Source organism: Microtus pennsylvanicus, chromosome 6 (genome assembly GCF_037038515.1).
Source record: "Microtus pennsylvanicus isolate mMicPen1 chromosome 6, mMicPen1.hap1, whole genome shotgun sequence".
Classification (NCBI taxonomy): Eukaryota; Metazoa; Chordata; class Mammalia; order Rodentia; family Cricetidae; genus Microtus; species Microtus pennsylvanicus.
This window is the reverse complement of record NC_134584.1, coordinates 61565591-61582491: the sequence shown is the minus strand read 5'-3', so window position 1 is coordinate 61582491 and position 16901 is coordinate 61565591. Positions and strand designations below refer to the sequence as shown.

Below are 16901 nucleotides of genomic sequence, written 5' to 3'. Positions count from 1 at the left end.
TTAGCAACCTGGAAAAACTGGCAAGGGACTACTGAGATGAAGGAGAACATAGGCTTTTGGCTGCATTCAAGCTCAGAAGCTGTCCATTTCTGTGCCTAATGGCTTCCTTTCAGCAAACCGTTATATTGCTATTTGGAAAGCCGGAAGAATACCAAACCCTCGCTCCCTCAGACTCTCTTAGATACACTTAGGGTAAAAGCACTAATATTCTAAATGGACTTCCATTAAGACATCAGGCACTCCTGAAGAAAGGGCTCTGCTGCCCTCCTTACAATAGGTTGTTCCCTATAAAGATGCAAATGGGGGTGTTAGCAGCAATGCCTGGGCACTCATTCTAGCCAAGAAGATCTCAGAACTCAGCAGATTCTACCCTCTGCTGAATTAATTGCTCAGGTGTCTCTCCCCCTTAGGGACTCCCTTGTATTAAACAGTAGATAGTTCACTGGGGCCTTATATCAGAATAAGAGAGCCCACACTAGTTAGAAACTTAGCGAGATCATTTGTACCCTTACATAGCGGTAGGCACAACTACAAAGAATTCCCTTTACTTTCTTGTTCCCTAGGATGAATAACAGTGGCTAGAAATGCTGAACTCTGACATTTTTTTAGTCCATATCAGAATACAGTATAGTTCATCTATTTATAAAGTGCCTTCATGCAAACATACTGTATTAAAGATGAATATGACCTCTTTCTTTACTTACAAAATTTAACCACAATCTATATATGACTTTTTCATTAAGATTTTCAGAATATAAATTGGCTAGATGCCTCTTAGCTAGTATATTACTGGAGGAGGACTAGTTTGCAGTTTTGCAGCATATGTGTTATTCTGATCGGCAGGCAGATAAAAGCTTACTCCTGGGTTTGTTGTTGTAGCTTACAGTGTTCTGCCACAAAAGACTGATACTTTAAACATCTTCGCGATCAGTGGCTGAAGACACACTTGAAGCACTACAAGGTACTCCTTCAGCTTTGATCAGCTGTAATTGATATTAAGTCATTCTAATGCCGCCTTACAATTATAAATTTTGAAACAAGATTCTAAATAAAAGAGGATAAGACTGTCTAATTTCTGCTTTGGTAATTTTTCTGGTACATGGAGTGCCGAACAGAATGTCCCATTCCTCTTGTGGATTTGTGCCTGACAAATTATCAGTCTAATTTGCAGGAGTAAGAGATGTTTTCCCTTAAGGATTATTTTCAAACTGTGGGTAGGCAGATGCGGTTAGGAAAGGCAGGATTCATGATCTAATGTTTGAAAAAGAAGGCATAGTGATACAAGTGTTGAAGATAACACTGGATTTTTATCTGTTTCAGAGCTCTTGTTTTCATAAAATCGCTATGGGTTTGTGTGTGTGAAGGGATCGATGGGCTGAGTCATACCTTCATGGTGTGCTGCATTATTTATACAGAAGCCAGAGTCTACCTGTCGAACTTCTGAGTTGTCCTCTCCGGTCAAAGGAAGGAACTGCAGCATTTTCTGAGAGAAAAATTCAGTAGCTTGTGATGTTTACATAATTGTTAGATATATAATTTAAAACTATACCCTTTCACAGTGTTTCCTTATTTTTTTCAATAAATCTGCCTCAGTCTGAGGTTCACCCTGAGTTCTGGGAGCCTTGCCTACCGGTGTTGTCAAGGCACAAGCCTGGCTCTCATTGTGGTGTATGCACACTTCAGCTGCTCCCCTCCAACCACATACGTGGCAGGTCCATGCTGTAACCAGTTCTTGTCTGTCAGGGCAGGGGAATTCTTTCCCTTTGCTCATTTTTACCCCTGTTTTTCCAAGAAAATGTTCTCTAAGCCCTACAGGTAAATATTAACTTTTTATTTTCTCAAACTTCTGATTCATTACATTTGTAGCACCCCACTTCATGAAAACACCAGATGCAATATTTGAATGTGAATGTGTCACATCACATACAAAGACATGACATCCAGCGTGAGCTTCTTCTCATTGTCTCACTCCTCAAGCAAAACAGTCCTTCTGCATGTTCTCTGAAAATCCTCTGTTTTTCTTACTTCCTACTCCTCTAGTTTATCCTTTGCCAGTATCCTTGTCTCTGCTACTAGATGTTTCTTTTCATCATCAATACACTACCAGGTCCCCGACATGTATAGTTAATACAGTAAGTTTCAATCCCAAACACTCTTGAGTTCCAATGACTTGAATAGCTTTGATGAAGACATTTTATTGTCAAGAAACTTTGCTCATACTTATGAGATGGATTATGCCAGTTGAGCTTTACCAGAGATCTTTTTTTTTTCAAAGAAGTCAACAGAGACATAGAAAAGGGCTCCTGTGCAGGCAGAGTAGCATCTTGAAGCGGGTCCATCTGATGTTCTTAATCACAATAACATGAAATAGAGTGTTCAGCAAAGCATCTGTGAAAATCCTGGGGGAAAAAAGAAGACTCTTTAGTTTCTTAAGTGAGCACAGCAAAAACATGCAGGTGCTCCTGGAACCTGAAAGTCTTGAGAATAATGATTGCAGATTGAATCAGATCTTGTCCCATGTGACAGGCCAAACTCTAACAACCAAAAAGTTAGCTACTCATCGACCACACAGGGAGCCATTAGTCTAATGAAACATTCCATTTAACCTTTCTTCTTATTCATTTATACTATATTTAGATGGTTTGTTAATTAATTTATATACTTATTAATTTATTTATTGAGAGAAGGGGTCTTGCTTGGACTCTTCAGTGCCACAGTTACAAACCTTTCCACTGCAGCCAACGATCGACTTTTATTTACCAAGGTGGCATTCATGGTCACAATTTTTGAATCTATTTGCCTAAGGGTCATTGAGAGCCAGCAAAACCAGTAAATCAAGTCAGCATATCTGAGCCACTGACTAACTAATCTGAGCTGTATGACCCTGTTGGCCATAGGGTTTCTCTCTAGAGTTAATTTACTCTCTGAAGGCTTTCAAGTTCCTATGTCTGAGTTTGGATCCTTTCTTAGGCTTGCTTTGTCTTACATAGCACAGAAAACCATCTCTTGTCTTATTTTGTATCTACTTTTAGACTGTGAGACCAGATAATTCTCTATACTGGCCTTCCAAATATATACTTTTAGCGGCACAAGTCACTGTCACATCAGCTGTCAACTGAATAACTGCAAGGATATCCATTCATAGTTAGAAATAGAACAAAATACTTTAAAAGTTTACTTTATTATAAAATAATAATCATCTGACTGCTGTTTGGATCTCTCCTTCATTTACACAAAGACAATACATCTTAAAATTAAATTATAGTTATTCTATATTTATCACTTAGAATATGTCCTTGTTTGCATTTTGGCAGATATAACTTACTGGAAAAGGTTTCTTTCCTAACTCATAGGGCACTAATAAAGAAAGCTTGGAATTCTAATATCTTTCCCCATTATTCCCCCTAACATATGTTTTTCTGGCCTTTCATTTCTCTTCTTTCCTTTTATTTTTCTGTCTATTATTTTCTGCCTTTCTTTTGTCTTCTTCAGTGAAATGTAGCACTTGTATTAGGCAGTGTTGAAGGTTGGATCTCATTTCTCAGGATGCTGACTTAATTGGACTGAGCATCAAGCATTTGAGAAACTCCCTTGTGATTCCAATACACAGTGGAGTTTGAGAACAACTGGGTTAGTTCATCTTTAATGTACCATTCAGTTCTAAAAAAAACCTAGCCTCTGTTATGTTAAAGGACTCCCTAGGTGTTTGAAAACACAAAGTATATCAAATATATTCTCTTTGTTGGAGTCTAAGACATATTTCTGTCTACTTATATAGGAAAATTTGATTGAAAGTTCATAAAATTGATAGAATTTTAAACAGTTAACAATCAACAGTTATTGATTTTCTTGTGGGTAATTTCATCCTCTCTGCTATTAGTATTTGGAAACAATTTGCAGAGGAAAAGGTGTTCTAAGATAGCAATGAAACCCTCTGAATTGCATTTGAGCATGTTTTTTTTTTTTTAGATTAGCCTCAGAATCCTTTAAGTGTGTTTGTATGTAAGTATTCCTTGGGTCATATATCTGACAGACACTTTCAGGGTTTTATGTGAGTAATTTTGGACAATAATGTCATTGAGGTACAGAATCAGATGGTTGTTCATAGCAAAGATGTTCAATGTCTATCAATAATATATTATTCTTACATTATTATTCTTACGTATTTCTAGTATTTCTTTGAATTTTAAAATAGATTTTTTTCTATTTAAATTACCAATGTTATACAGTATTATGCAGAAGTTAGTTTTAATTGCATGCTTGTCTGTTTTGTGGGTATATGTCAATGTGTACCAATGTGCCTTTATACCTATTTGCATGTACTGTGATGCACACGAGGAGACCTGAGAACATTTTGGGTGGGTATTCACTTTCTACCATGTGAATTCTGGAGAGGGAACTCAGGTTGGGCTTGATGATGCATATTTTGAGAAGCTGAGATATCTCAAGAAGCATATAAATTATTTTTAAAGCACAAAATCATAGACTCAAATCACACTATTTTTGAAAGGTTTTCTTTTATACTGAATCTTTGAGAATTTCTCACAATGTGTTTTGATTAAATTTGCACCTCTTCCAACTCCTCCCAGATCCATTCCCTTGTTTTATCTACCAAAATAGGTGTTTTCTCTTCCTTCCTTCCTTCCTTCCTTCCTTCCTTCCTTCCTTCCTTCCTTCCTTTCTTTCTTTCTTTCTTTCTTTCTTTCTTTCTTTCTTTCTTCCCTTCTGTGTTTCATCATTTTTAAATCTATCAAGTCCACTTTGTACTGCTCATTTATTCTTGTATGTGTAGCTCTTAACTAGAGTTTCATCAACTTACCAGGGGTTAGACTCTTAAAGAAAAACGACGTTTCCTCTCCCATCGTCTACCAAATGCTAATAGCTCCTCAACTAGAGACAAACCTTGCTGCCACCTCGTTCTCCATGGTGAAATTCTGTATGAATTGAGTTTGCTTAGGTCTTGTCCATACTGCCACAACTGCTGTAAGTTGACATGTGCAGTTGCCCTACAGTCCCCAAATGACACTATATGCTTATAATCATCCACCACCTCTCACTCTTGAACTATTTGCTGTCCTTTTCTGCAAAGAACCTTAGTTTGGGGAGGAGAAATTTGACAAATTTCTTGATGTGGGCAGGGAATTCTGGGATTCTGTGGTCACTTATTTTCTGTACCTTGACAGGTTGTGGGTCTTGTATTAATCACCATCAACCACAATAGAAGCTTCCATGACAAAGTTTGGGAGATATATTGATTTATGTGTGCGTATAATTTTAAACCATTAGCTGTTACGGGAGGTCCTCCCACTCCTCCAGCCTATTGCCGCTGAGATACCAGCCCCTTGGGGCGTGGTCTCTCTCCCTTTAAAAAAGCGGCCATTTCCCTCTCCTCTCTCTCTCTTCACTTTCTGCTCCGCTGGTGACTTGACTTCCTTCCTGGTTACGCAGAGGGCTGACAGTGATCTGTAAGTTTTTTCCCCTTTAAATAAATACCACCCTATTAATCATAATTCCAAACTGGTGTGGCATTGTTTATGACTTACGTTTTCAATTAGCGATCAGTTTAATACAATGTCCATTTAGGAGAATAAGAATAGAATTCTCTCTCTTAGGGCTTATGGCCTGTTTAGTAACAATTTTTTGACCAAACAATGGTACCAAGTAAGAGTTTCATCTTACAGAGGACACTTAATCGCAATCAGAAAGTGATTGATTAATCCTATGACATTACTGTCACTGTTGTTCCTATGATCATATCTCAGTAGGCCAGTGGCTTTGTAGCTTGAAGTTTCCTCTGATACCAAAATAATATTTTCAAGAACTATGGCAACTAAGTAATAGAGACAAAGCTTCCAGATCAGGACCTGCATGATGGCTCCGCCTTACATAGTGCAAATCTAGGGCATCTTCAGCTATGTGAGATTATCCAATGGTTTTGGAAAGTAACCTAGAGCATTGGAAATCATGCAGAATGCTTGGAGATCCCACTACTCAAGAGCCTAAAAGAGGCTGCCTATTTCTGGAACTGATATTTTTATTTGTTGTTCTCTGGCATTTAGTAGAATCATTGTTTATGGTCAACGTCATACAGGGTAACTATATTTTAAGACACACAAACACACAAGTTGTACAATGATATGCAAGTTTCCATATGAATTCTTAAAAATTCCTTTAATATATTCATCGCTCCTTATTGAGTGGTAATTCATGTCTTTTTAATAAACTGTTGAAATATACAGTGACCATAGCTTTTAGTAAGTGAGAAAAGGTTTTAAAATAGAATTGTATGCATTCAACTAATTAGAATATACATGATATATTAAGGGATAACAACTTAAAAAGCCTATTGTTGGTTTAAAAACAGACATTTTTCCATGTTTTCTTATAGAATAAATCATAAGAATGCTAACTTTTTTGGTAGGTTTTGGCAGCTTGGCTATATAAGTTCTCGTGAGCTTTATTTCATTTTAACTAGAGTTATTGCTCATTTGTGAACAAGATTTGACTAATCATTTTATGCACTCAATTGATAGTTGTTTCAAAATTCTGACTTGTGCAATTGAAAGCAAAGATTTTGCTTTCTTTTAGTTCTTTAATGAAGTAGCATTATAGCTGCCATGTTCAATGGAAGAGGGATAAATTGAAGGTGGCATAGTAATGTACAGGTTCACATTTCCCTGCTTGTGGAATGTGAATTCAAGTATTTCCTGTGTTTTGCTTTCCCACATTTCAATATGATTTGCAACATCCTGCACAATTACCATGCTGAGAAACTGAATTGATTAAGTAATAAGTTATGTTCAAGAAGTAAAATTCTTGAGTAACATAATTTTCTTAGTTTTAGTTTTACAACTTTATATGAGTGTGTTTGTAGAGGTAGAAAGAGGTCAGAATAAACATTGAGGCTATAGTCTCATATTTGCTAGCACAGCTAGTGAAGAAGATAAAACAGAGATTCCCATATTCATCTAAAGAAATTTGTTTATATTATGCTACAAACACATGAATACGTTAGTAACGCTATGTAAATATATTAATAAAACAACATCAATATACAACTATATGAAAACAGCATGTAAATAATAAGTATATTTTAGATGCTTAAGATATATAAATCAAGAACACTGTATTTTATTTGCTGCACTAGGAGAATTAAATATGGACTTTCAAATTACACATGTTTCTATAAAAACTTGTTCTCCTAACAAATACTTAATGTCAAGCCATTACTGTGTCGCATATACACTGATCTTGCATGAGTTGCCCTCATCACTCTTGTCCCTACCATGAGAGCTAGTCACTTGTTCTCTCTAAAAAGAAAGGTCTTTCTTCCTTTTGACACTGCTCCCTTCTGCTCATCCTTTAGTTCACAGCTAAGATAAAGACATTGCTTGACTCTCAATGTTAAATAATCACTTCTTTTTATAGCATTCTATATCAGGGAGATTTTTCTCCTGGCTTTGTTTTTACAGCGGGCGACACACTGTTTGCTTATTTGTAAGGCTTTCATTATTCATTTCTTCTATAATATAAACTCTAAGAGTGCAGGAACATTATATGTTTCATCTCTGCTGCACTTTGGCATCTCAATGTGGTTTCTTCTGGCAAACAAATACATGATGAATGAGTCAGTAATTCTCTGAAATGCAAACAGAAGACAGACACAAGCTTATCTAGAAAATATAGCATATAAACTATTTGAGATCTTAAATATCAGTTAAACAAATTAGCCATCTTGTATAACAATTTCCACTGTACTGTCATAATAGAATATTCTTTTTATGTGAATTAGAAGTATCATAGTTGTGTATACTGATAAAATAGAAAACGGCATTAAAATGTACCAATTTTTTGTTTCTTGTTCTTTTTTTTGTCATTACTTATTTATTCTGCTCTGTTTTTTTATAGAAAGAGGTGATAGTTGAGGTATCTACAAATGTTACTCTAAAAGTTCAAGGTTCGTGGCTTGTGAGTAGATAATGAGAGAAAATAAGATGTTCTTTATGTCCCTTTCAACATGAAGTTACTGGCAACAAGTAAGGGTCAGTGAGCAAAATGAAGTTAAAGCTGAAGTTGACTATTCCAGTCCTTTCAGAACTCGTGAGTGGGTGGAAAGTTCAGGCAAATGGTTAAGTTAAATTTAGCCTGCAAAGATTTCTTTCTCCTGGGAAAAATAATTGCTTCATTCTATTGCCAAAAGGCAAACCAGCATCAGCTTAATTTGCCCGACTCTGCCATAAACTGCAGATGGAACTATAAAACATAGTTAGAATAAAATTAAACACATCTGTCCTAATCTAAAGAAGGTGAGGCTAGCCAGCCAGGAAACATCAAGGTATTAATACTGTTCAGATTGCAGCGTGCAGAGCCATAGCAGAGTGCCTGCTGACAGTGGAGAGAAAGGGATTGCAATCTGTATTGTCTTGTTTTTCTTTGCTGAGCTGCCTTCCTGTGCTGATTGCCATCGTAGTTTTAAGACCTATCAATCTAGAGAATGACTAAATAGAAAAAAATCATTTATTTGAATTCCAAGGACTTATTAAGTTTTAACTTTGATTTTTTTCTCTCCTTCAAGTAGGCATTTCCTTACATTATTTCGAATTGCAGAGAATCAGAAGTTTTGACAAATATTTACCCAGGACCCTTACTTTCTCTTCAGACTGCCAACACACACCTACACCATCATCTTGACAACTACTAAATGTAGAAAATAGCAAAGTAAGTTGATGGTTTTGGTGAGCAGAAGAAAAAGCAGGTAGCTTTGAGATTGAACTCTATTGTGCCCATGGAGAGACACTGCCCAATCAAATTTTATGGGACAACATGCTTTTTCAGATCCATGGTAAGCTTACAATCCCCTCTTCAGACTTGGGGGATGCCCCATGGACCCAGCCCAATTTGTATACAGCCCAAATTCAGGGCAAAACCACTACTGCCTGTTTGTGCCTGTCCCAAAAGGATTCTGTCAGAGTGGGTTTTGCCCTGGAGCTCCATGCTGTGTTACAGAGGATTTCATTGTTCCTGGCTATTTCTTCATCCTCAGTCCCTTTAGTTCTTCGCATAGGTCTAAGACATGCATTGAAATGAGGGATTCCATGCTCGTGCTCTCTCTCCTTCTGCTCCTGATTTGGACCTTGAGATTTCAGTCCTGTGCTCCAATTTGGGTCTCTGTCTCTGTCTCCTTTCATCGCTTGCTGACTTCCCACAGGACAGGGAACCCTGATTGCTTTTCGGGCTGGGGGGAGACTTAATTGGGGGAGGGGGAGGGAAATGGGAGGCGGTGGCGGGGAAGAGACAGAAATCTTTAATAAATAAATAAATTAATTAAAAAAAAAGAAAATGAGGGATTTCTTTGTTTGCTTTGGTTTTTCATCATCCCATCCTCCATGGGCATTACCTTCATATGTTTGTCGTTTTATGCAAAATGTTTACTTAGGATACTATAAAGAAATGAGCGGTGTGGTGGTCATTGAACTGCCAACATGCTGTCATTATTTCTTAGTAAACTTCTGTAGATTCTTTTCTTTCCTGGTATTAGGTAGAAAGTACAGGGCCTTTCTGAATGCTAGACAAGTGCTCTGCCGTAGAGGCTTTCCTTAGCAGGCTACACTTGTTACACTCTTAACTTCCTTTTTGTATCTGAGTCTTGGAAAACATTACTACAATGAGAATGCTATTATAATTGTGCATGGCAGAAACAGATTCACAGTAGGACCCTAAGGCTCATAGTGGTTAACTTTGGTTGTTACAGTTGTCTTTGTTTTGTGCAAGGCCACAATTTTATGTGCTGGTCAGATTATCCACCTAATACTGAGGAACCTTGTGAATATCCTCAGATTTTGACATAGTAGATTTAACTTGTGTAAACTGTCACAATTGTGGGACCTAACTTTTAGTCTAATACTTCTTATATTTTTTCAGAAAAATGTTTCTTTATCTGCTGAAATATTTACTTATTATCGGAAGGATCTCTCATCTGCCCCTGCGTCCTATTTCAGCCCTAATGACTCACTAACATTTAATAATTAATTGTGTAAGGAAAGCCCTCAAATTCAATACCAGCTTTCTTATTAGAAATATTTATTTGAAATGTTCTAGACATCTGAAATGAAACAGACTTTTTTTTTTCAGATAAAATACTGCCTTTAAAACCAAATACATTTACACCATCTCTTAAGACAGACTACTTGGTCATCCTGTTGTGAACTATAAAAATCAACACACAGATTTCTTGCTTTACTTCAAAACCAATACTTATTTTGTTGCAATGTCATTTGGATTAATTGTATACTGTAGTAATTTTTATCATTTCTATCCCTTAAAATGATGTGCAAATATTAATGTTGTGTGTAAGACACAAAGTAGAGAAAATTTACCAATATGTTGAGGCCTTATGTTTGAGAATGTAGCTAAGAAGTGGGGTACTTGTCTGATATTTTCAAGTTCATAGGCTAGATTCAGGATGTGTGGAAATAACAGGGAAAGTGTAAGGATACAAAACTTAAATCAAAATATATTTATAAAGTTGCTAATATAGTAGATATAAGCTTGATAAATGTAAATTTAAGTTTGATAAGTTAACCATAATTCTAATAAGTTGTTACTCCATCATGTTATATTCAAGTTGTATATTTCAACTAAAAATGTTTACAAGTTTTACCATAGTACAAATTAGTAGGCATGTGCTGACTAATTTTATGACAACTTGACAGAAGCTAGTGTCTTCAGAGATCTAGGAGTCTCGATTGAAGAAATGCCTTCCTAAGATTGGGCTGTAACCAAGTTTGTGGAGCATATTCTTAATTAGTGATTGATGTGGAGGGCTCAGCCCCAGCCCTTTGTTGATGATGCTATCCCTGGGCTGGTGGTCCTGGATTCTATAAGGAAGCAGGAGGAACAAGTCAGTAAGCAGCCATCCTCCCCTCCTTTACTTCTGCATCAAGTCCTGCCTCCAGGTTCCTGCCCTGTTTGAGTTCCGGCCCTGATTGAATTTGATGCTGAACAGTGATTTGGAAGCATAAGCCTCATAAACCTTTCGCTCCCCAAGTTGCTTTAGCCATGATATTTTATTACAATAGTACTAATTCTGACTAAGAAAAGGCAAAAGCAAAATGAAAAAATAATTCAATAATCAAACAACAATAAAGTTCAGAAAATGAACAGCTGAGCTCCTAATTGCTGGATAATCAAACAAAACTACCAACTTTACATATTTTTTAATTCTGTCAATCGACATCAGTACTTGTAGTGTGTGGTATGAGCTACAAAAGAAGGAGATCAGTGTGTGTGTGTGTGTGTGTGTGTGTATACTGCATAGGGCCTTAACTGCTAGAAAGAAGCAGTTCAGAATGAGCTTTTATTGATTTTTGAATTAATATAAATGCAAGCCCAAAGAATATCTCTCTTGCTAAAACTCTCTCCCAGACACTTGTAACATGAATGAGGCCTGCTTGTTGGGGTTTCTGTCCTGCCCGGTACCCCATAGCCGGAAAGCCCCAAAGAAAATCACACAGAGATCTCTATAAATTATAAAGCTGATTGGCCCATTAGCTCAGGCTACTTATTAGCTCTTATAGCTTATATTAATCCATTATTCATATATATATATATACATATATATACACATATACGTATTTGCCATATGGCTTGGTACCTTTTTCAGCTAGAAGGTCACATCTTGCTTCCTCTGTGGTCTGTACAGGACTGGGAGAAATCAACAACCTCCTTCCCAGAATTCTCCTGTTCTCATTGCATCACCTCTACTTCCTGTCTGGTTTTCCTACCTATACTTCCTGACTGGTCAATCAGCATTTATTTAAAACATGATTGACAGAATACAGACAACTCTCCCACACCAGACACTGCTTTATTATTTGTCAATTCATATAAGACTCTGTAAGTATCTTCAGTTTGCCTTGCCCTTATGGATTTTACATAAACAACTTATACTGCCTGGGGAAGGCACACCCTGTTAGGGATAGTGCTGAAAACAAATGAAATTATAAAGGACACTGCAAAATTGCTTTGGTGACTATTCACTCTAAATTCTCTCTGTTCTTGGTAGATATGTTGCTTATCACTTTCCTCTGGAAAACTGGGTTCACACTAGGTGCATCTTCCTTCATGCACATTTATTTTATTTTATTTTATTAGTGATGCAATGAAATAAATTAAATCTTTGGTCTAGATGATGCTAATGATGCTGTTGATTATTCCCTCCATTTTTATTTTCTTCTTTCTCATTTTTTTCACATTGTAGGTGTCATTTTAACTTATAAAGTCTCATTTGAAATGTTCGGATAAATCTACCTCAAGTCTTCTTTGCACAATAATTCATACTTGTCTACCCAGGACTTTACCTAAAGGCTGCCAGCCATTCCTTCCACATTGAATCAGCAGTGCTACCCTACACATGCCAGATTACTCAGGGAAACCTCTCAGGATTTTGTGATGCCCTTTGATATCTTGAGAGGCCCATTTATGCTCCAAATGAATTCTCTGAACTGTTTTCGTGAACATTAAGGCACATAAATGACTTTATGATGGGGTTATATCTTTCTGTCAAAGTTTAAAATTTGTCCAGTTATTAATTTGAGTGCTTAAAATTGAGCAATAGTTTCATTTTCCAGTCATATTCTGGTCCCTCTGTATTTCTTTAAATTTCAATTAAAGGGCTCTGTGCTTGGCATGCCTGTTTCTTGTAGTAGCTTATCACATGCAGATATTAAGAGCCAACTGACATATTAACAGTCTCTATGGAAACCTCATTATTCCATCCAAAATGTTATCACATACGCTTTCTGTCTTACAAGTTACTACAGGAGACAACTTCACCAATTACCATTTTCTAGTCAACACTGGTGGCCATTTCTCTAGCAGATTCTAAGTATTGGGAAATACATCCCAGTACATTAGAGAAAGGAACCAAAACATTACAAAGGAAAATTTATAGGGCTGTAAAGAGATGTATTGAACTAATTAGAAAAAAATAAAACAGTCTAGCCCTGATCTTTAGTGAGTTGGTATACCAAGTAACCTGGTGAGTTCTAATCCTAAGATAAACATGAAAAGTCAAACTCTGACTTTCTGTTCCTCAGGTGACATTTGCAGCCCCAATCCATGTGAAAATGGTGGCATCTGTCTGTCGGGATTGGCTGATGATTCCTTTTCCTGTGAGTGTCCAGAGGGCTTCACAGATCCCAACTGCTCTAGTGTTGTGGAGGTTGGTAAGTGCAAGATTTCAGCATCCCCGTCTTCATCATGATTGTTTTGTGCATGACTCACAGATGTGACTCTTGTGGGCTGAAGAGCCTTTGTAAGATTCTATTGAACTTCCTAGGCTTTAATACTGTCGATTCTATTGTTTTTATTTAGTGTTATAATTATATTTTTATTGATGATATTCTTAAAATACATCATTGTTCCCAGCTTAGTGATTAGTAGTAAAATTAAGCTCCAAATAATAATTTAATAAATTTAATTCCATAAGCCTCTCATATTAATAAAACATATTTGAATGCAAAGAAAGGACACAATTCTAGTGTTGACTTAGGTAAAATCATTAACTTAAATTTAGCAGAACTTTTTAAAAGAACTGATAACGAGTATTAGTACTTTGAAAATCTCCTAAATCACTACTTTTCTTAGAACATGAGCACACATCACCTTTTAGGAATATAAAGAAGATAGCATTCCATGGCAATTCTCAGCAAAACCCTTTCAAAAAAGCCTCATCTTTGTCAAAATTGATCTATGTCACTGATTATTTTCCAAAATCACTTTTTAATCTGTGAAAATTTTATTGCTATATATTGTATAACTTTCATTGTTTCCAAATGGCTCCCCATTAACAACATGTTTATACTTTAATGGCTCCTAGGAGGTTGCCCACACTGCATTGAATGTTGTCCCATCCTGAGCTATGTGGACAGAACAGATTGGAGTATATGGTTTATACAACTTCAAAAAGGAAAGGATAGAAAGTTAGATTGGAGAGAGGTAGGAACAGGTATGGAAGAAATTAAGGAGAAGAATAGGGGTAAAATTGATCAAAATGCATGTAGAAATTTCTCAAGGAATTTAAAAGTATTTTAGAAACCACAATTTGTAAGCTCCTGTACAAATATTTTCTCTGGGTCAAAGCAGCACCATAATCAGGTCTGGACACTTTGTACAAAGTGGTTTATAGTTGTGAAGTACAAAATACAATTAGGTTGAATAAAATTTTGTCAGCCACCATTATTGCTGGAAAACTAGACACTTCAATAGCTATTGGTAATTAATTTGGAAAACAACAATTAATAGCATTTGTAACCAGGGATGAGTTTGTCTTACCTATCCTTGTATCTGATGCTTCTGATATAGGCTGAGTTTAGGAAGAGCCCCATAACTGCTAGCTGAACAATAAAAGGAATCTGTAAATGAAATTATTAATTTTCTATGTTCATATTCCAGTTGTGAACATTAATGTGCTTCTTAGGTTTTTATACTACACTAGCAAGATTGAATCCGAATAACAATTGGCTTATATTATTCTTAAAGCACTTAGCCAGCTTAATTCATATCAAAGATAATTGTCTTTAAAGGTTTTTATTAAATCAGCAATATTTTATGGAGCTTGACATTATTCCATAGAAATCAAGTTGGTAATCACTTTGACATCATCTACACATATATAAAAGTAGCATTTTAGAGTTCGATATGATAATCATATATTCAGAAGTCTATGTTACCAAAGAAAACTAGACCTGTAAGTACTTCTACCAGAAATGTTGAAATTTAGAATGAAAATTTAGTGTCATTATTTTAATTCCACCAATATCAAATTCATAGTTTCTTTGTACTATAAAATGTTTTGTCTGCATCATTTAACTTCAAATTATAAACCAGAGACAAAGTGATAATTAATGTCCCACTTTTAATAATTAATTAATCATCCATCATTTCATTGGAAGAGTGTTTTAAGAAAGCTGTCATACTGTGTATTATAGTTAGTTCAGTGACACTTAAGGAATTGGATGCTTATACACTTACATTTTCTTTTTTTTTTTTCAGTCTTTAGGATTCTGTTTATTATTTAACTTTTTTTATCTTTCTTTTATTGAGAAAATGAGAAAAAAAAACAAGTTTCCACCTCCTCCCAGCCTCCCATTTCCCTCCCCCTCCTACACTTACATTTTCATCAGGTTTATCATTATGCTATTAAATCCCTTATAAAATTAGCTATTTGGTAGTTAAACTACATTATTTTAACTTTATTTGTTATAATATGTTTCATTCAACCTCTCCCTTCACTAAGATATATTTAACAGTTCTTGGAAAAGATAGAACTTTTTTTCCCACCCCACAATGAAGCATACCATTGGTGTAGGAGGGTCTTCTTTCTATGTGTTGATTTCATTGGTTGAATAAAGAAACTCCCTAGGCCTTTTGATAGGGCAGCCCTTAGATAGGTGTAGTAGACAGAAAAGAATGCTGGGAGGAAGATGGCAATGTGGCAGAGGCCATGGCTCTCTTCTCTGAGACAGACGCTGGTTAGATTCATGCCAATAAGCCACTGTCAAGTGGCAATACATACTAATATAAATGGGTTAATTAAGATGTGAGAGTTAGCCAGTAAGGGGCTAGAGCTAATGGGCCAGACATCAATTTAATTAATACAGATCTCGGTGTGTTATTTCAGGTATAAGGTTCACGGGCTGGACGGAACAAGGGGCCATATACCTTTTACCATATACCATAGATATTATGTCAATTCCCTTTTATGTATAAAGCTTTAACATCAAAACAATGGAAAATTTACTGTAATACTTAAATGTAAAAGGTTAAAATGCTCTTTGTGTGTTAAGGAACATTGATGTTTTATAAAATAATATGATTATGTATATGTGTGTATACACATATGTGTGTGTGTAGCATAGACACATGCTGGAAGTGGGGGTTACAGGAAGACTCTGGTGTCCTTTTCTACTGCTTTCTAGCTCATCATCTTGTGTCAGGGTAGGAATTAGGTGACTCTGTGGGTTTTCAGGTAGACTGGCTAGTAGCAAGCCTTGGCAACCCTTCTGTCTTTTCCATCAAATGCATCTCTGGGGTTACAGGCTCATGTGGAAACACCTGATTTCTTATGTGGGTACTTGGGATCCATGTAGCGGACTTGATGCTTACACAGCCAGCTTTTCACACCAGACTTTTAAAATTATTCATTAATTTATATTTATTTCATTAAAATATTTAGAATTTAGGAGAAAATAATAATTTCCCACTTAGGTACTTTCATAGAACAAACATATTATTTTTGTTTCAACAACCTCTTTCTCAAGCCTGTATTTATCAAGCATATATTAATGTAATATTGAACATTTACTGATTAAAAATACTAACTAGCAGTGTTTTTAAAGTTTATTTACTTCAGTATTTACTCTTTTCTTAAAACGTAAGGACCAAATATTTGAAGCATTTTCTTTTTAACATTGCTCACTCTGACTTTTCAGTTGATAACTACCTGAGACATTTTGTAGTCATTGTTTCTCCATATTAGGTAGCAACAGAGACAAATCATAAAGAATTGTGAGATTTTATATATAAAATATTGAAAATAAAAAATGAATATTTTTAGGTAATAACAACATAGAGCTATGATATTTTTACTTATACATTAAGTTTTATTTAGTTATATATAGTATTTTCACATTATTATACAATGATATACATTTTATAATCATTTGATTATTTAAATGTATTTTTATTTCACAAGAAAAGAAAATGAACTTACTCATAATTGTCTACAAAATATTATAAAAATCTCATAAGTTTTCAATCCTATGCAAAGAATTATGGACAAAGGAGAAAAGCTAGGAGCAAGAGACCTGGGAAGATCATAGCAACTGGTTGTCAATTGC

General features: G+C 35.6%; 1 protein-coding gene across 1 annotated transcript in view; it reads left to right on the top strand.

The window, feature by feature from the left end:
• The window catches only part of Edil3 (EGF like repeats and discoidin domains 3), a 440770-nt gene that overhangs the window by 104422 nt on the left and 319447 nt on the right, over positions 1–16901 (top strand). The window contains exon 2 of the mRNA XM_075976362.1: positions 13098–13226. Coding sequence (XP_075832477.1) covers positions 13098–13226 — 129 coding nt within the window. The remainder of the gene's footprint in view (positions 1–13097; positions 13227–16901) is intronic.